This window comes from Saccopteryx bilineata, chromosome 9, assembly GCF_036850765.1.
Source record: "Saccopteryx bilineata isolate mSacBil1 chromosome 9, mSacBil1_pri_phased_curated, whole genome shotgun sequence".
Classification (NCBI taxonomy): Eukaryota; Metazoa; Chordata; class Mammalia; order Chiroptera; family Emballonuridae; genus Saccopteryx; species Saccopteryx bilineata.
In genome coordinates, this window is record NC_089498.1 from 93,150,563 (window position 1) to 93,171,571 (window position 21,009).

At 42.2% G+C, this 21,009-nt stretch overlaps 1 protein-coding gene across 1 annotated transcript; it reads left to right on the plus strand.

The window, feature by feature from the left end:
* The first annotated feature begins 981 nt into the window (after window positions 1-981).
* On the plus strand, window positions 982-16,078 carry C9H10orf53 (chromosome 9 C10orf53 homolog). Its single transcript, XM_066242348.1, has 3 exons — window positions 982-1,078; window positions 14,915-15,034; window positions 16,014-16,078. Exons 1-3 carry the CDS (start codon window positions 982-984, stop codon window positions 16,076-16,078), a joined length of 282 nt encoding a protein of 93 aa, XP_066098445.1.
* The last annotated feature ends 4,931 nt before the right edge of the window (window positions 16,079-21,009 follow it).

Here is a 21,009-nt window from a genome sequence, read left to right on the forward strand (position 1 = left end):
CAGCTTAAAGAATAAAAATAACAGCATCATTCTAATGTGTTATAAAAAGTGGTCCAGTACATTTGAAAAGGCACCAAACTATAATTCTAGAATTAAATAACCAAAATAATCTGGGTGATGGCTTTAACAGCAGTAAAGACACAGGTGAAGGAAAAATTAGTTAATGGGATTACAGGTAAAAATAAATGAATGAGTGAATGAATGAATACCCACTTATATATGTACATACAACCCTAAAAGCAGCATGGAAGAAAAACACAGAGGAGACATAAAGATTACAATCAGAAGGTCTCACATACATTTAATTGGAGTTCCTGTAAAGTGAGAAAATGTGGCAGAAGCAGTATGCGACGAGATAATGACTTCAATTTTTCTGAAACCAGATAAAGCACTTAAAATTCAGTTTCAAGAATCTCAAGTCCCAGGCAAGAGAAATAAAATGAAATCTACACATAGGCACCTCACCGTGTTTCCAATCCAGGCTACACCCCTGATTTGCCTGGGAAGTTACTCAGCCCTCTGAGCCTCTGTTTTGTAAACACAAAATAACAAAATCACAATCTACAATACTTTATAGGGATGGTAAAATGATCAAACGAAGTAACATACTTAAAAAGCGCCCAGTATGTTGCCTGATACATAATTTCTGTAATTGGCTGTAAAAACTGACTCTTGTGATTTAGCAACACTTTCCATACCAGTTTATATCCCATGTTTCCCTGGCTGTGAATGTGGCTAAAGCAAGTAGTCTCCCGACCACCCACACCTTTTCGCCCCCAGCAATGGGCGCACATCAGGTGGTTTGGGCAACAATGTCTCAATCTTTCCCATCACAATAAGCAGTGAGGTGGTGGGAGGGAGTTGCTACAGCTCCACCCTGACCACGCCCACCCACGCATGGCCACGCCCACCCTATTATTGCCTGCTAAGCAGTTGCCTAACAGTGTGTGTTTTGCAGCAGCCTCAACAGGAGGTCCCACCATGCCCAAGAATGCAGTGGTCATCTTGCGGTATGGCCCATACAGTGCAGCTGGCCTGTCTATGGAGCACCGCACCTTCCGCCTGGAGGGTCTGCAAGGTGGGCAGCAGAGTGCTGAAGGGCCACCAACCTGCGTGTGCCCAGGTATACCCCGGCCTCTGAACCTCTGATCAGACTGTGCCTTACTTCCTCAGACCCAAACCAAGTGCCACCTCCTCTGGAAAGTCTTCCCTGAACCTTTACCACCCTGGGCTGATTTAGCACCTTCCTCTGACTTCCCCTGCATCCAGGTAAAAGTGGGAACAAACAGACATGCTCTGTGAGCCCACTGGGTGCCAGGTGGCTCAAACAGTTACCTGTAGAGAAAGGATTGCTACCTTGCTTTACACAGTAGGAAACTGACCCTTGGGAATGGTAAGTGACTTTTCCAAGGTCATGAGGTTGGCTGGAAAATGATGGGGAATCTATCCCTTGATCATTCATTCAACAAACCTTTACTAAGCACCTAATATGCATCATAGACATGCTTCCAGGTACCTGAGACATACTTGTGAACAAAGACGTATGTCCTTGGAGCGACCTTCTTATTGTTGACTACTAATTGACAGTAGTGCTAAGACTCACAGAGGAATGTAATATTCAGGGGGCCTGCCACTAGCCATAATTGGAGGGGAGAGGAGAAGATCTGGAAAGTTTTATTTGCTGGAATTACATTTGAGTTCAGCTTTAATAAGTAAGGAGAAACTAACCAAGTAAAGAGAAGAAAGATCATCCTAAACGAAGGACAGATATCCGCAAAGGCTGGAAGCAGAAACCAATGTCGTATCTGTTACGCTGATGGGAGAATAAAGTTGGAGAGGTAGACAGGGACCAGATTCTTCAGGGCCATATAAAAGTTTTAGGCAAGGGGGTAAAACTACAGCTGCTGTGAGAATAATGAATTAGAGGGGTCAAGAATAGAAACATGGAGACAAGGCAGGGAGCTTCTGGCATGGTCCATGGGAGAGATGATGGTAGCCTGCGCTAGTACAGCCACAAAGGGGTGGTGGGTGAAAGGAAAAGCAATGATGCTCCCTACAGTGGTACTCTGAATTTTAGGGGGAGGCAGGGGTCAAGAGGCAGCCTTCTGGATCCAGTCAGTTCAGTCTTGAGCCAAATGCTGATGAGTGGAAGTGGTCTACACTAAATAGGAGACCACCAAAGATGTTTACTTGAAGGAAGGAACATGCTTCATTTTGGACAGTATTAAATTTTGTGTGTTTTCAGCTATAAAGATGGAAACTGTGAGTCAACTCTGCAGTTCTAGAGTTCAGAGAAAAAAATCTGTGCTGGAGGTAGAAAGGTATGAGTTATTGACTTGGGGAGGACATATAGAATGAGAATGGAGTCTTCATGAATTCCATTATATGACTCAAACCCAGAATTTTCCAGGCAAAGTGCTATGGAAGTCCAGAGGACACAAAATCAGCCATTGGGGAAGGCCTCCCAGAGGAAGTGACACTTGAGTTCTAGTTTAGAGTCGGGGGGCGGGACTCACATACATCACAGTCATCAGAGAAAACTGCTTTCTCTTAGAGAAGAGTTGGTTGAGAAATTTCTGTTGCACATAGCTTAGAATGATTTGCTAATGCTTAAAGTGTATGGTCGTCTTGGCTAAGGACACTGCCTAAATAACTGACTTTTTACTACTTCCCTGTCTGGTAAACTGGGCTCACCCACTGACCTTTCAACTCATAACCCACTTTAGTTGGTGTCCAATAAATGATGAGACTAAGAAGCGACATCATTACCTTAGAAATAAGATAGTTCTGGATCCCAGTCAAGATGGCACTGTAGAGAAATGTGCTACTCAGAAACTCTCGGCTACATCAGAATTACAGCTAAACTACTGAAGAACTACCATTCAGAACTTCTGGAATGTAGCTGAACAGAATTTTTTTTTTTTGCAGATATATTTTTTTATTTTTAATTTTTATTTATTGATTTTAGTGAGAGAGGATGGAGGGAGGGAGGGAGAGAGAGAGAGAGAGACAGGAACATTACTGTATGTGCCCTGGCTGGGAATTGAACCAGCCACCTCTGAGCTTCCAGATGGTGCTCTAACCAACCGAGCTATCCAGCCAGGGCTGAACAGAAATCTTGTAACTAAGGATACACAGAAGAAGCCACACTGAGACTGGTAGGAGGGACAGAGATGTGGGACAGGCTAGTCCCACACTCATGTGAGGTGGTTAAAAATTGAAAGGGGTATCTTGGCTGCTAAGATCCCTCCAAAAAAACCAAGGGCCTCAGACCCACACAAGAACCCCCAGCCCAGGGTTCCAATGCTAGGAAGAGAAGTTCCACAAGGTATTAGCTGTGAAAACCAGCAGATGTTGTAGCTGAGGGAGATGGAGGGCTGCTAGAGTCCCAAGCATTCCTCTTAAAGGGCCCCACATATGGATTTACTCAGTCTCACTTGCTCTGAGCTCCAGCACTGGGGCAGCAGCTTGAGAGGCACCAGACATATGGGAGGAACTGAAATGTCTGGCTTCAACAAAGGGCTGAAGGAACAGCTTTCTCCCAGACGGAAGTGCTACCAGAGGCCATTGTTCCTTTGTTGAGCCTTCCCTTTACAAAGCCAGCAAGCAGTCCTCCAATTTGAGTCTCCATAAATCTGGCTAACACTATTCTCCCCACCTTGGTGATTCCCTGAAATCCTGCCTTATCCAACTTGCAGTCCACCCAAGCCCTTCCCAGTGCTTTTCCATACAAATATCCTGTCTTGGCTTATGCTGCTGACTTTCCTAAAAGCTCTCAAACAAGCAGCATCTGGCCTCTGTGTGGCCTGGACCACCCAGAAGCCCCAGAGCCAACACATCCAGTGTCCAGCCTCAGACCATGTCAAAACACCACCACCAACCTCAATGAGAAAACACTCTAGGGGTGGGCTGATTGGGTACCTGAGACCTGGTAAAGTAAGTTCTGCTCCATAGGCTGGGGTCCTGCACTACTGATTCTCCATGGTGGTCACAGCTAGTCTTTGCAGCTGATTGGCTTAAAGGTGAATTTTTCCCATTGTTGTGCCAATAGCAATCAAGGTTGAAATACAATAGGAGATTGCACATAGCCCCCATATGGGGGTGATTTGGAGTGCCCAGGTCAGATGACTGGGGAGGCTGCATGACACCTATTATACATAAAGACACTCTGCCATGACTGGGAGATGCAGCAGCTCTACCTAATACAGAGAAACAATCACAGGGAGGCAGTCAAAATAAGGAGACAAAGAAACATATTCCAAATGAAAGAAGAGAACAAAACTCCAGAAAAAGAACCAAACAAAATGGAGACAAGCAATCCACCAGACGCAGAATTCAAAACACTGGTTATAAGGATGCTCAATGAAATCAGGGGAGAGTGAAAGGACTTATAACTTTAAAAAAAAGTTAGCAAACATAGAAATAAAAACAAAAACTATAAAATAATCAGTCAGAAATGAAGGATACAGTAAACAAAGAATACATTATAAGGAATCAACAGTACAGTAGATGAAGCAGAGGTTCAAATCAGCAATTTGGAAGATAAAGAAGCAGAAAGCACCCAATCAGAGCAGCCAAAAAAAAAATTTTTTTTTTTAATGAGGCTAGTGCAAGGAGCCTCTGGAATAACTTGAAGCATACCAACATTTGCATCATGGGGGTGCCAGAAGGAGAAGAGAGCAAAGAATTGAAAACCTATCTGAAATAAGAATGATGAAGAATTTCCCTAACCTGGTGAAGGAAACAGACATACGTGTCCAGGAAGTGCAGAGAGTCTCAAACAGTATAAACTGAATAGGCCCACACCAAGACACATCATAATTAAAATGCCAAAAGTTAAAGACAAAGAGAGAATCTTAAAAGCAGAAAGAGAAAAGAAATTAGTTACCTAAAAAGAACTCCCATTAGACTGTCAGTTGATTTTCAACAGAAACTTTGAAGGCCAGAAGGGACTGGCACAAAATATTCATTGATAAAATGGAAGGACCTACAATCAAGATTACTCTACCCAGCAAATCTATAATTTAGAATCAAAGGACAGGTAAAAAACTTCACAGACAAGAAAAAGGTAAAAAATTCATCACCATCAAACCAGTATTATAATAAATGTTAGAGAATTTTCTTTAAGAAGACCCTGGCTGGGTAGCTCAGTGGATAAAGCGTCGATCAGTATACCAGAGATTGTGGGTTTGACCCAGTCAGGGCACATACAAGAAGAAATGAGTACACAACTAAATGGAACAACTAAGTGAAACAATGAGTTGATGCATCTCTCCCCTTCCCCTTTGTCTATCTCTCAAATCAATGGAAAATTTTAAAAAATACAAAGATAAAAGATCAAAATATGAATAATAAAATGATAAATATATATCTATTAATGATTACTTCAAATGCAAATGAATTAAATGCTCCAATCAAAAGACATTTGGAGGTTGAAATAAGACCCTTACATAAGCTGTCTGCAAGTGACTCACTTCAGATCAAAAGATACATACAGACTAAAAATAAAGCAATGGATGCCTGACCAGGTGGTGGCACAGTGGATAGAGCATCAGACTGGGACATTGAGGACCCAGGTTCAAAACCCCAAGTTTGCCAGCTTGAGCGCAGGCTAATCTGGTTTGAGCAAAACTCACCAGCTGGAGCCCAAGCTGGCTTGAGCAAGGGGTCACTCAGTTGCTACTGACCCCCTCATGCCTCCTCAAGGCACATATGAGAAAGCAATCAATGAACTAAGGTGCTGCAATGAAGAATTGATGCTTCTCATCCCTTTTCTTTACTGTCTGTCCCTCTCTGTGTCTCTGTCACAAAAAATAAAAATAAAGCAAAGAAAAAAGATATTTTAGGTCCTGGCTGGTTGACTCAGTGGTAGAACGTCAGACCAGTGTGTGGATGAGGATGTCCAGGGTTCGATTCCTGATGAGGGCACACAGGAGAAGTAGCCCCTCTTGCTTCTCTCTCTCTTCTCCTCCCCTCCTGCAGCCAAGGCTTCATTAGAGCAAGTTGCTGGCACTGAAGATGGCTCCATGGCCTCTGCTTCAGGCGCTAAAATAAAAATGGCTCCCATGGCAACCGAGCAAGAGCCCCAGATGGGCAGAGCATCGCCCCCTAGTGGACTTTCCAGGTGGATCCTGGTAGGGATCCCTTGACTCTTTAGCAGCCCTTGTTCTTGTATGGAACCTGGATCCTTGTTTCCAGAGGGAGCACAGCAGACCTTATTTGTAAATTCTCATGTTTGTCTGCCCTAACCGGTCTGGGGCTATTTAGAGGATTAACACAAGGTGCTCATCTCTGTTCTGCCTGACTTGGAACTCACACAGGGTGGGAGAGCTGTGTGCAGGACTAGAAAACATTGTGAGGCAAGTGGAAAATTTTTAGCTATCTGAACAAAAGACTGTTGAGACATAAAATAAATTTCATAAAGCTCTAGAGGAAAAGCTAAGGAGAGAGAGTGTCTTTGGGAGGCGAGAGCATTTAAAAGCACTTTGGGAAACTGGAGAATTTAGAAAGCCAAGTGCATGCCCAGCACAGGTTGGTAATTCAGAAAAGACTTGGGAAGATCTTAAGATTTCATCACTGGTTGATCTACAGGCTCAGTGAAAGCAGGAAGTAATGGCTAAGGCATTGTAAATAGCTTAAGTGTTAAAGTAATGTCTCAACATAGAGAAAATACATGAAGAATGGGAGATGCGCTTTTTTTAAATTTTTGACTTGTTTCAAAGCGACTGGCATTCATGGAGATCTCTGTTGAAACATGGCTGAAGTCACAGTTACTGAAGGACCAAAGAAAGCAAGCATTCTCTTTCTTTCTTTTTTTTTATTCAATGAGAGGAAACGAGGCAGAGACAGACTCCTGCATGTGCCCTGACTGGGATCTACCTGGTAAGCCCACTAAGGGATGATGCTCCGCCCATCTAGGGCATTCCTCCATTGCTCTGCAACTGAGCCATTTTAACACCTGAGGCAAAGGCCATGGAGCCATCCTCAGCACCCAGGGCCAACTCGTCCTAAACAAGCCATGGCTACAGAAGGGTAAGAGAGAAAGAAGTAAGAGAGGAAGGGGTGAAGAAGCAGATGGGTACTTCTGTGTGCCCTGACTGGAAATCAAACCTGGGACATCCACACGCCAGGCCAACACTCTACCACTGAGCCAACTGGCCAGGGTCAGAAAACAAGTATTCTCAAAGACTTGCGGTTGGAGGGTGAACTGGCACAGTAACTTTGGAAGACAACTTGATGGTGATTTAAATTTTTATTTTTTAATAATCATACACTGTAAAATCTAGCAATGCTGTTTCTCAATTTTACATACACACACACACACACACACACACACGCACACACGCACGTGCGCACATGTACATGGAGGTGTGCTCTTCTTTCACATTTTTTGGTGACAGTGAAATACTGAAAACAACCAGAAAAAGAAATGGATGAATTATTACAGTCCGATTGTCACATGAAATGCAGTGCAGCAGATCTATAGATGTTGCCAGGGCTGGACCACCACCACATAGTGTTAAAGGAATGAAGTATGTTCCTGAGCTCCATGCACATTATGATCCCACTTCCATAGAAAAAGACAAAGAAAAAGGAGGGGGAAGAACTATGGGTGATTTAAAATTTTTTTTCTGTTCCTATAATTTTTTAAGTTTTTTTTTTTTAAATCATGGGTCTGCATTATATTTATATTCAGATGAAATTTCAGAGTAAAAGCATTTTAAAGCAATAAAAGAGGTGAGTCAGAGCATGCATCCCCTGAGGGATAAGAGAGAGCTGAAGGAGCTGTGGAATGTGCTAATGGTTCTGCACCTCTGAGCCTGCAGGTCAGGAGGTGGGCTGAGGGCGTCAGTGCAGGAGGTAAAGGCGTGGGTAGAGGAAGCAAAGGGCGTACAGAGGCAGCACTGCCCACAGTGGGGAGAGAAGAGTACTTTGAGAAGATCAAGGAGAGAAGTGTTGGGGTTGAAGACTTGAGAATTGCAAGGTATCAGCAGGTGGTTGATTTCTAGTTAGCTTCGTAGATTTCTGCTGATAATTCACATTATCCAGGCAGCCAACATTTACTGAGGGCCAATGAAAAATGCCACATGTTTACAGAAGCAAAGCGGGGAACATCTGCTCCACCCTCCCTGTCCCACACACCCCTACCACCGTAGATCCAACACAAACATCATAATAAGCACTGAATGGTGCCATTTGCAGACCCTCCCCTATAAAAAAATCTCCATCTGAATTCTGTGTGTTTCTTTAAAATATTATAGCTCTTTTTTATTTCCCAAAGTCTTGCTGGCTTTGAAAACATGTCTGATCTTTACTGAACTTACTGTGCCTTAAGCAATCTGAACATTTCTGTTCTTTCCTCATTACCCACAAATTATTGTATAATAGCTCAGCAAAAATGTCTCTATTGTGGCCTCAATACAGATGAAACTAAAACTAATCAATGCTTAACAAAAAGGTCTAAGTAATTCCCCGGTCATGCTGCTCCTTGCCTGGATGAACATATAAGTCTGTCTAATGACCCTCTAAAGGGAACGAGGAGGAATTGTAAGTGACCTGTAAAAATAGAGTCTGCTTTGTGTGACATCCATCCATCCCTGGCTGTGCATTAGCTATACATATTAATGGTCATAAGCATTGCATTTATGCAAAGCAGAGAAGGGGAAGGGGTTCGCCTGTCCATTTGCCTTAAATTCCTAAACAGGAACATATATACATCACTCATAGCTGGTGCACACTTCCCCCAGCACTGAGAAGAGGGAAGCTTTTCTGTGTCCCTTCAGTTTTCCCAGAACCCACTTGAAAAATGAGGTGCCACTTCAAAGAAGCAGGCATTCTGCAGGTGGCCTTACAGCTCCTGGTTGATTTATGCTGGAGTTTAGCCACTGCCTTTGCAAAGACTTTGTTGCATGGAGTATATTTATCTGACCTTTCTTTGAATAGACAACCCCATGGCAGCTCATAGAACAAATGGGTCCTCCATGTAGAGAAGGTGGCATTTGGACAAGCTGCAGGAATTCTGGTGCTTCCTCGAGTTTGATCCCGTAAGCCTGCCCTGGCCACCTTATTGCTGGGCTCAACATATCTCTTTCTACTGATGGGAAGGGACAGGTGCCCTGAGGGTGATGTACAGTCTAGACTCAGAGGTGGATTTTTGCTTTAATAAGAACCAGACTTAGGTCACTCAGGGTCCAAAAGAGTCATTGGAGGCACCTAACACTATGATAAGCTTGTTTAGTCAATGAGCTTTATTTTTTTTTATTTTTTTTTTTAATAAATTTTTATTAATGGTAATGGGATGACATTAATAAATCAGGGTACATATATTCAAAGAAAACATGTCTAGGTTATTTTGTCATCAAATTATGTTGCAAACCCCTCGCCCAAAGTCAGATTGTCCTCCGTCACCCTCTATCTAGTTCTCTGTGCCCCTCCCCCTCCCCCTAACTCTCCCTCCCTCCCTCCCATGTCCTCCCTCCCCCCCAACCCTTGGTAACCACCACACTCTTGTCCATGTCTCTTAGTCTCATTTTTATGTTCCACCAATGTATGGAATCATGTAGTTCTTGTTTTTTTCTGATTTGCTTATTTCACTCCTTATAATGTTATCAAGATCCCACCATTTTGCTGTAAATGATCTGATGTCATCATTTCTTATGGCTGAGTAGTATTCCATAGTGTATATGTGCCACATCTTCTTTATCCAGTCTTCTATTGAAGGGCTTTTTGGTTGTTTCCATGTCTTGGCCACTGTGAACAGTGCTGCAATGAACATGGGGCTACATGTGTCTTCACGTATCAATGTTTCTGAGGTTTTGGGGTATATACCCAGTAGAGGGATTGCTGGGTCATAAGGTAGTTCTATTTGCAGTTTTTTGAGGAACCACCATACTTTCCTCCATAATGGTTGTACTACTTTACAGTCCCACCAACAGTGAATGAGGGTTCCTTTTTCTCCACAGCCTCTCCAACATTTGCTATTACCCGTCTTGTTGATAATAGCTAATCTAACAGGGGTGAGGTGGTATCTCATTGTAGTTTTGATTTGCATTTCTCTAATAACTAATGAAGCTGAGCATCTTTTCATATATCTGTTGGCCATTTGTATCTCTTCCTGGGAGAAGTGTCTGTTCATGTCCTCTTCCCATTTTTTTATTGGATTGCTTGTTTGTTTGTTGTTGAGTTTTATGAGTTCTTTGTAAATTTTGGATATTAGGCCCTTATCTGAGCTGTCGTTTGAAAATATCAGTTCCCATATAGTTGGCTGTCTGTTTATTTTGATATCAGTTTCTCTTGCTGAGCAAAAACTTTTAATTCTGATGTAGTCCCATTCATTTATCTTTGCCTTCACTTCTCTTGCCATTGGAGTCAAGTTCATAAAATGTTCTTTAAAACCCAGGTCCATGATTTTAGTACCTATGTCTTCTTCTATGTACTTTATTGTTTCAGGTCTTATATTTAGGTCTTTGATCCATTTTGAATTAATTTTAGTACACGGGGACAGGCTGTAGTCGAGTTTCATTCTTTTGCATGTGGCTTTCCAGTTTTCCCAACACCATTTGTTGAAAAGGCTTTCTTTTCTCCATTGTGTGTTGTTGGCCCCTTTATCAAAGATTATTTGACCATATATATGTGGTTTTATTTCTGGGCTTTCTATTCTGTTCCATTGGTCTGAGTGTCTATTTTTCTGCCAATACCATGCTGTTTTAATTATCGTGGCCCTATAATATAGTTTAAAGTCAGGTATCGTAATGCCCCCAGCTTCATTCTTTTTCCTTAGGATTGTTTTGGCTATTCGGGGTTTTTTATAGTTCCATATAAATCTGATGATTTTTTGTTCCATTTCTTTAAAAAATGTCATAGGAATTTTGATGGGAATTGCATTAAATTTGTATATTGCTTTGGGTAATATGGCCATTTTGATTATATTTATTCTTCCTATCCAAGAACAAGGAATATTTTTCCATCTCATTGTATCTTTTTCGATTTCCCTTAACAATGCTTTGTAATTTTCATTATATAGGTCCTTTACGTTCTTTGTTATGTTTATTCCTAGGTATTTTATTTTTTTTGTTGCAATCGTGAAGGGGATTATTTTTTTGAGTTCGTTTTCTAATATTTCATTGTTGGCATATAGAAAGGCTATGGACTTTTGTATGTTAATTTTGTATCCTGCGACCTTACTGTATTGGTTTATTGTTTCTAATAATCTTTTTGTGGAGTCCTTCGGGTTTTCGATGTATAGGATCATATCATCAGCAAAAAGTGATAGCTTTACTTCTTCTTTTCCGATATGGATGCCTTTTATTTCTTTGTCTTGTCTGATTGCTCTGGCCAGAACTTCTAGCACCACGTTGAATAAGAGTGGAGAGAGTGGACAACCCTGTCTTGTTCCTGATTTAAGGTAGAAAGTCCTCAGTTTTATGCCGTTTAATAGGATGTTGGCTGATGGTTTATCATATATGGCCTTTATCATGTTGAGATATTTTCCTTCTATACCCATTTTGTTGATAGTCTTAAACATAAAATTGTGTTGTATTTTATCACAATGAGCTTTATTGACACTGGGCACCTGAGGGGATAAGGAAGTGCTGTGACCAGGGAAGGAGACGCGAGCCCTTGAAGGACCCAAAAGCCCATGCATCACCACCATATTTAGAAGGTAAAGTAAGGAGTTATTTGCTCTCTTAAGAAGTTTTCTTCTTGTTGGGCTTCATTGTCTCAGGCAGAACTTATTATCCAGCACCTCACACTTCCAGAGGGTGGGCTGATTATTCGATGGTATAGATCCGGTTTCTTAGATAGACCTTGTCATGAAGGAGTGCTGCTGTTTTCATACAACAAACCTCAAACTCCAATGCTACCTGAGGCTTGTTGATGGAGCCCTGAGGGAAAGGGTCATGGCAGCTACAAAGAGCACACCTTGCTGGGGTCTCCTCCTGCAGGGCCCTATTCACTTATACTGCATTCCCTGTGGCCAGCCCCAGACCAGGCCCTTGCAACTAGACCCCAGAGTTGGGGTGTACAGCAGGAGGGGAGATGTTTGTTCCTGACTTTTTCCTATCATGTTGAACTCTATTTCCTGGGAACATCTTCAGACAAGGGAAAGCCAAGGTTATCGAGTCTAAGTTGCCTCCTATCTACCCACTCAGAGCTTTTCCGTCTCCAGCTACACGTCCCCTTTCCTGCGAGGGTGCTGCTGGGGGAGTGGGGAACTCCAGGAACCTCTGCTTGGAAAGATTTATGTTTCCTAGACAAACCAATGGCCATTCCAGACTGAGTGGTCTGCTTCATTTGAACAAGTCATTGGTCCAAGCTGAGTGTCTTCCTCCAAAGATGTTTAGGAACAAGCCATTTAAATAGGATATAATCACATAAATATGCCAAAGAAACAGTGTTCTGTAGAGACTGGAGTTAGTTGATGCGAAGTCAATCAGGGCCACCACTGGATGCCGGAACGCTATCTTGTTAATGGAGATCTTGCTGAGTTACTTTCTGAAGTTCCTTATCAGAAGTAAAATTAAAATCATGCAAATAAAATGTTCACAGTTGGAGCCTGACGTGCTTGAACTGATTGAAAGGTGAAGTGGACACACCAACATTTTGAAAAAGCAATTGTCTCTGTAATTAAATGCAATTAGTTGACATACTATCTACTTTTTTCCCCACTAAGACTGATTGAAATGCTAAAACTTTAAGTAAAACATGTCCTTTTCTGATTTTTCTTTCCATCCTAACCCAGAATTCCCACCAATGCGGCCAAAGGAGATGGTTTAACATTTCAATTCTAACACCAGTGTTAGAGGTGAACACCTCAAGAAAGTTGGGGAGAAGCATGTTGGAGAAAATAGAGCCCCAGGCTGGTACTTGCACACCATTTTTCCTAAGCCCACATACTCCTGCATTTCCCCCACAGAGAATAAACAGAACAATGTTTCTGTAGCTGACTGCCAAGGAAGGAGCCGTTGAATGCGATAACCAAAATGCAGATACAAAGCTAAAAAGAAAAGTTTAGTCCAATAGCTTTTGTGTGTGTGTGTGTGTGTGTGTGTGTGTGTGTGTGTGTGTGACAGAGACAGAGAGAGGGACAGACAGGGACAGACAGGCAGGAAGGGAGATGAGAAGCATCAATTTTTCATTGTGGCTCTTTAGTTGTTTATTGATTGCTTTCTCATTTGTGCCTTGATGGGGGGTGGGGGTGCTTCAGGAGCGTGAGTGACCCCTTGCTCAAGCCAGCAACCTTGGGCTTCAAGCCAGTGACCTTGGGCTCAAGCCAGCAACCTTGGGCTCAAGCCAGCTACCATGGGGTCATGTCTATGATCCCACACTCAAGCTAGCAACCCCACATGCAAGCTGGTGAGCCCATGCTCAAGCCGGATCAGCCCAAGCTCAATCCAGTGACCTTGGGGTTTCAAACCTGGGTCCTCTGCTTTTCAGTCTTATGTTCTCTCTATCCACTGCACCACCACCGGGTCAGACTCCAACAGCTTTTTAAAAAAACATTTTTTCGCCTGACCAGGCAGTGGTGCAGTGGATAAAGTCGGATTGGGATGCAGAGGACACAGGTTCGAGACCTCGAGGTCACCAGCTTGAGCACGGGCTCATTGGGTTTGAGCAAGGCTCACCAGCTTGAGCCCAAGGTCGCTGGCTCGAGCAAGGAGTTATTCGGTCTTCTGAAGGCCCATGGTCAAGGCACATATGAGAAATCAATCAATAAACAACTAAGGAACTGCAACGAAGAATTGATGTTTCTCATCTCTCTCCCTTCCTGTCTGTCTGTCCCTCTCTCTGACTCTGCCACAAAAAAAACCAAAACACTTTTTCTAATTATTATAGAAAAATCTGGAAAATAAAAGAATAAAGAGTAAAAAATCTTTCTCATAATCTCAACACAGAGAGATAATCACTGGGTATTTTTTCTATTATATATGCATATTTAAATTAATATTTAATATATATTTTATCTATAAACTAATTTTTGCTTACATTAGAAATATCTTTCTTGCTATAAAAATTCATAAACTGTCCTAGCTGGGTAGCTCAGTTGGTTGGAGCATCATTCTGATGCATCATTCTGATATGCCAAGGGTTAGGGTTCGATCCCCAGTCAGGGCACATACCAATAAATGCATAAGTCAGTGGAACAACATATTGATGTGTGTCTCTCTCTCTTTCTCTCTCTCTCTTTTTCTCTCATTCCCTTTCTCTCTCTTCAAAATCAATCAATAAAGAATGCATAAATACTTTTTGAAATATTCAAATAAAATCTCATCATATGGACTGACCACTATTTACTTGACCATCCTGTTATTTTTGGGCATATAAGTTATTCACAATATTTTCACTATTATAGAACTATGGAATGAAATATCTTGTTGCAAAATGATCTGCCTATATTTCTGTTTGTTTGTTTGTTTTTTCCTTAAGAAGCTTTCTTATCAGTGTAATTTCCCAGGCCAAAGATTAGAATAACTTCTTAATTCTAATTTCTTGAGGCCTTTAAGGTTTTTTTCATGCACTGTCAAATTGCTCTCCAGAAAGATGACCAATATAGATTTTCATAAGCAAGGTAAGAAGTTACCTAATTTCACAAATGACCTACAACGTTAAGTATTGCCTCTATAAGAGAAACTCAAAAAAAGTTCTTATTAGAGAAAGCTCACATTTTCACGGATCATCTGGGTTGGGAGCAAACCACAACCAATCATGAAATGCTCAGGTCTATGGCTGTGCTTCTCAGCAAAAGTGAGGGTCCACCAGGGCCAGCACCAGGTAGGTGCCCACCAGGATGGCTGAGCTATAGCCATTAGCAACCAGAGGAGTAGACCAGTGCCATCATCCACGAGGACATCTGCATACAACGTTAATCTTGAGTCTGCCCCCTGTCGCCCACATCCCTTTTTATCTTTTCCAGCTGTGCTGATTAAAGATGGACACAAGGTCATTCTGGAGAAGATAGAAGACTGGAATGTGGTCGAGCTCAAGGTGAATGAAGAAGTTGTCTTCCACTGCAACATCAAAGACTTGGAATTTGGTAAATCCTTCCCACTCGCATTTTGCCTTCTCTCAAGCATCCTCAGTGTCTGGTAGAAGTGGTCGGTGTGTCATGTGCAGATTCTAACTGGATTTCTTTCTGAGTCGTGTGTTCTTCCCTAAAGCCCCATGTTCTATGACACGGGTGTGAGTGCATCCCAAACCGCACACAGAGAAGCACTTCCTTTCTTCCTAGAAACTGGGAGCAGAAGAAGGACAGAAGGAAAATGAAGTTTTAGCTCTAGACTTCAAATGATAGGATGGTAATTTAGGGATAATAGGTGGTTTGGGTTTTTGTGTTTTTTCTTTTTTTGTTACATTTCAATAATTGTGTTTTATTATTAGTTACCTTTAAATCAGATTTCGTCTCATTTGATTATTCTATCTAGGCTTCAAAAAAACATAGCTGTTAGACTAGTAGTACATAGTACTGGCAGCACCATTCTAAGGATTCCTTTGCCAGGGTGAGCTGCTGGCCTGGCAGGCTGGCAATCAGGCACACTTCACTCTACTCAAAAGTTAAAGCTTTTGTAATCCACTAATACTCTATTAAAGGCTAGTTAACATGCCTGTGTTCTCTCAGAATACTCTCCTAGTGGAAGCCATATGTGTGTCTTAGATCAGTGGTCCCCAAGCCCCGGGCCGCGGACCGGTACCGGTCCATGGGCCATTTGGTATCGATCCACAGAGAAAGAATAAATAACTTACATTATTTCTGTTTTATTTATATTTAAGTCTGAATGATGTTTTATTTTTAAAAAATGACCAGATTCCCTCTGTTACATCCATCTAAGACTCACTCTTGACGCTTGTCTCGGTCATGTGATACATTTATCCGTCCCACCCTAAAGGCCGGTCCGTGAAAATATTTTCTGACATTAAACCAGTCCATGGCCCAAAAAAGGTTGGGGACCACTGTCTTAGATGACATTAAATTGTATATAAAGCTAGCCACAAGAAAATGCTATCTCTTTCCCTAGGAGGTGATGGTCAACTAGACCCTCTGTGCCAAGAGGCCAGGGTAGCCGTGCTAAATGCCTACTGATCTCTTCATCAAAAAAGTATATCAAGTCAAAAGAACAGCAACTGCCTCAGACGTTTGGTGAATGCAAACCAAAGCAGCCCCGTGGGCCATGAACACCAGGCCCTCCCATCAGAATGGGGCAACACTGGCCTGTTCCTCAGCTTGCGCAGGATAGGGTGTCTCACCTGGCCACAGGGAAACAGGCACCACAGGTACAATGCAACCACATCATTTGCAGCTGCCCCTCTCCATCTAAGCCCACAGGAAGAGGCCTCCGGTGTCAGGTACATGCAGAACTGAGAGAAGTAGTAAAATGCAATCTAGTAACAAAGCTCCAGTTCTCACTAATAATTCACTGTCGCCAGAAGCGTCTGAGATTTTGTTCCCTAGTTAGTGAGGCTCAAAGGACAGCTGAAATTAAAGATGGGTGGGAGGGTGTGGATGGAGTGGAAAGTCGTGGTCTTTGAGAATCTGAACCAAAAGTGAGTATCAGTATTTGGAAGCCTAGCTAATCCTGCAGGTTTATGTCTTGTTGCCAATGGAACACTATTTAAAATGTTAATAGGCAATGACCTTGAGTCAAATCTTCACTTACTCTCCTTTAAAACAAGAAACTTATTTGCTTTTTTTTTTTTTCTTTAGCCAGTCCAACAGGCCGTTCTGACGAGGGCCCAGAAGAGGCCAGGGCAGAAGGGCAGAGCAGCTCCCCTGACTTCCTGGAGGAAAACATCCCCAAGGAGGTCAAGAAAGGTTTTAGTTAGGGTCAGTGTAAAAATCAACCAAGTCAAAATGACATTCTTTTAGTTCTAGGGCTATGCACCAAACTGCAGCTCACGTTCTAAGCTGTAGAGTAAAAGAGAGAGGGGAGAAACACAGATACTGATCTAATGAGGTTGACTGTAAGGTCATGGTGAGAAGAAAGACACGCAGGCGGCTCTGGGAGTGTGTTCAGAGAAGGGCTTTCAGAGCTCCACAAGGTGGTGGCTGGCTCTGCACCGGCCCCTCTCTGGGAAGCAGCCACCCTCTTTCCCTGTGGTGTCACTGCACCTGAAAGGGGAGGCAATTCTTTCTATTGCTCCAGGCTCCTCCAAACTCCCCTGTACCCCCAAACCTGAAAAGCATATGGGACCTGATGAGCCCACTTGTACAAGTTATTTCTCCTGTGTGACAAAAATGGGAGATATAATTTTCATTTTGAGCCCAAACTTCACTTCTCAGATTTTACTCAAAGGTGAAGAATCAGTTAAGACTCTGGAAACACTAAATCATCCTTACTGAGAACCTGAGGCAAAAAGAAATTCTTCCTCGTTTAGGAGTGGGGTGGTTACGGGGGCGGGGAGGGGGGTATAAAGAAAACTGGATAGAGGGTGACGGAGGACGATCTCTCTTTGGGTGATGGGTATGCAACAGAACTAAATGACAAGATAACCTGGAAATGTTTTCTTTGAATATATGTACCCTGATTTATTGATGTCACCCCATTAAAATAAAATTTTATTTATATAAAAAAAAACAACAAAAAAACAAACCTTTGTAAATTTGAGGCTTAGCAAAAAGCTAAGTTCTCCCCCTCCACCTCCATATTGGCTATGATGCTGAGTATTGCACACTCTTCACTTGCTTCTTTAAGTTGATGGGAGCAATTTACATGCCCTTCCTCTGACTCTTTGTTTGTTTTCAGATGTTGGTAGATTTCACTAATGCATCCTGTTTCTGCCTTGGGAGAGTTTCTGTTTTAGCCTTGGATGTGTAACTTTGTATCAAGGACTTCCTTGATTTGCATATGGCTATATAATAAAACATACTGGGGCCTTGGGGCACTCAGATATTGCCATCAGCATTTGAAGAGTCCTCTCGGTCCCATTTTTTGTTGGTGAAAAAAAAAAAAGAAAGAAATTCTTCCTCCCAGTGTCTGATGCCAGTTTTCACCCATCTTTAGTAACCCTAGATTTAATCTTATTTTCTCAAAAACCAGTAAGTTCCTACCAACGTTGCTGTCTATCTTTGTTTTTATATAAACATTTTACTACAAAAGAAACTCAAGTTCATCATAGTAAAATGGAAAAATACAGGTAAGAATAAAGTATAAATTTGATAACATTTTGGTATATTTCAATTTGAGTTTCTTCTATTTATGTCTGACTATTCATAAAGAGATACACATATCTAGAAGTTGATTTCACCAACTTAGAGGATGATGCTGTATGTACCAATTATATATATCTTTTTTTTCTTAACTTGAGATCTTTATATTGAGTGTCTTCCCTGTGACTAAAACATTTGTTGACTGTCCAAGGATTCTATCTATATTAAATCAGGAAATTTCTTCCTCCTCGAACAGTGATGCCTACTTTTATTGTCAAAACTTTTTCAGCCGAGAAACAATATTACAAGCTTTCCCAACTGTATTTGTTGCTGTAACTTCAGCTGCAAGACAGGGACCCTCCTTGGACTCTGGGACATCAGTGTTGCTAAACATGCTCCCCTTAACAGCCCCCTTGTTCTCCTCCAACATGTCCCTTTCAGCCTCTATTTGTGCCCAGAGAACAGCTTTCCACTCCCACCGCGACCTGACTTCCTTCCCTCCACGACCCAAGCAGAAGGACAGGGAAGATGAAGTTGCACAAATTCTAAGACAAATCTGAGTGCCTAAAGCTTCTGGGAGATGTCTGTGCCCCAGGCGCTATGTTCCAATTTAAACTAGAGCTAAACAATGTATATAAATCAGCATTACTGAAAAGTCATGGGTGGTAGGCTTGGAGAAGCGGGTGGGGTGGGTAGAGGGAGGAACCTGCAGGACTATCATTTGTTCCATACTGTACAAGTTTTCAGTGGTGGGATTGATTTTTTACCTTGCATGGGGGATTGGGTAAGGTGGTACTTTTCAAATAAACATTTAAAATAAAATCATCATTTTTGGTGTCGAATGTAAATGAATTTGACATTGAAATCCTCTGTCTATATGGACTGACCCTTCACTGTTGTGGATTAGGAAGAGCTTTCTCTTAGAAAATGGAATCATTTTTTTGAGTCTAGAGAAATGTGCCCTTGTGTTCTCCTCTGCCTCCCTCTGCCTCTCTGCAGAGAAACAGGAAGCCCAGCTTGTTTCCAATTACAGGCAAATGATAGACATTCAGGTGCCTTTTAATGCTCTTAAAATGCCACTTAATTAAATCACATTTTAAGTTTGTCAGATGCCAAACAATTTTATTGTTATTGGAACATGTAAAGAAAGTGTCCTTTTTAGAGTAACTCCAGCTTATTAGTTTTGAAATGAAATTTGGAATCTCTAAGCTTTTTTCATCTCATTTAAATTTATTTAAATAATGGGGATTTATGGGGGCCTCGCCGACTGTACCTGCTCTCTTGGTGGGTTCACCTTAAAAATTTAACAAACAATACTTGTGACAAATCTATATATATAAGAAAACTGTGTTAAAAATTACTTTCCAGTGTAAGCTGCTGGGACATTTTCAACACTGTGGGGATGGAGAGGACTCCAAGGGACACTATATACACTCGGAAGCAAACACCTGTGGACACATATCTCAGACAAAGTCGTACTGGGACTACCTGGTACTCAAATTTACCATACATCCAGACCTTTGGCCCTATTGATGGGTTTTGTGGGCACCATGGGGGAGAACATCTCAGGTGACAATGTGTACATACCCCGTGGGTGCCAAGCTTCCAGAAGAACACATAGTCGGCCAAATCTATATGAAAAACAAGAAAATGTTAGCCCAGGTCATTGGCATAGGCATGGAGAATTTTTTTTCCCAAACGGCATGGACATTTCATGGAAAATAGTCTATCTGTTTTTATTTGGATAGCAGTGGTCCTGGCTGTGGGTTGAGGTTCTTATCCAGGAAGGGGCGACCTGAATTCTCCTGTGTGGCCAGAGGTCCTCTCCTCGTCCCTGAAGCCACAGACTCAGGACAGGGCAGGCTGAGTGGTAGTAAACTGGTAGAGGGAAATGGCATAAGGACACTGGCCTAGTGGAGATCGCTGGGGCGGGGCTGGGGGGAGTCTGGTGGGCTGTCTGGGCGGAGCAGACACCCAGTGATATGCTGCCATCAGTGGGAGATAGGACTCTTTTGAATTTTTCCAGAAGAGCCAGAAATCTGGATATTTATTTGAAACTTTTGGGTTTTAGTGTTGGCTCAATTTTTTGCAAAACACACACACAAAAAGCAAAACAAAACCATCATGTTTGTCCCATCAGCAGGATGATCATCTATTTTTGTTTGCCTGGGACCACTCCTGTTTATTTGGTCTGTGTGTAATTATCCCCATAAGTGACAAGGTCACCCTCTCATGAGACCCATAGCCCTCCCATCTACAATGATGATGGGTGTCGACTATTCTTTGTCCTAGTGAAACCACTTGACCAAACCATTTGGTTATGCAAATGAAAAGTAAAAACTGTTTGCAAATCTGGGACATAGGAGACTTTGGGAAGCCAAGTCGCTAAACAAGCTTATTGTTCTCTGTGATCAGGTGAAGTGGTGTGCAGAGGTGCCTCTCCCAGATCACAGTCCCTGATCGGAACAATCCTTCTCTCACGAGGGACTGGACTGCCTTCACCTGCACGGTTGAAGACCTGTATAAAGACGGGTGTTCCTGTGTGAGTGGCTGGTCAGAAGAGCTCATGACTAAAACCCAGAAGACTAAAGAAGAATGGTGAGGCCCAATGCCCTCTTCACACAAGACGAACAAGTTGGGAGAAACTCGGGCCAGTCTGTATTACCGATGCCCCCAATGTATAACATTTAAGGCCAAAAATGCCTGACTTCAAGGAATACACTGATGTGGCAATCTCTTTTAAGCAGGTTCTGGGCCCAATTTTCATGCTCTGATTTAATGAATCTGAGATAGAAGCCAGGAATCTGCATTTTAATAGGTGATTTAGATGTTTCTGATCATGCCTTCTTACTCTGAGGAAAGTGACA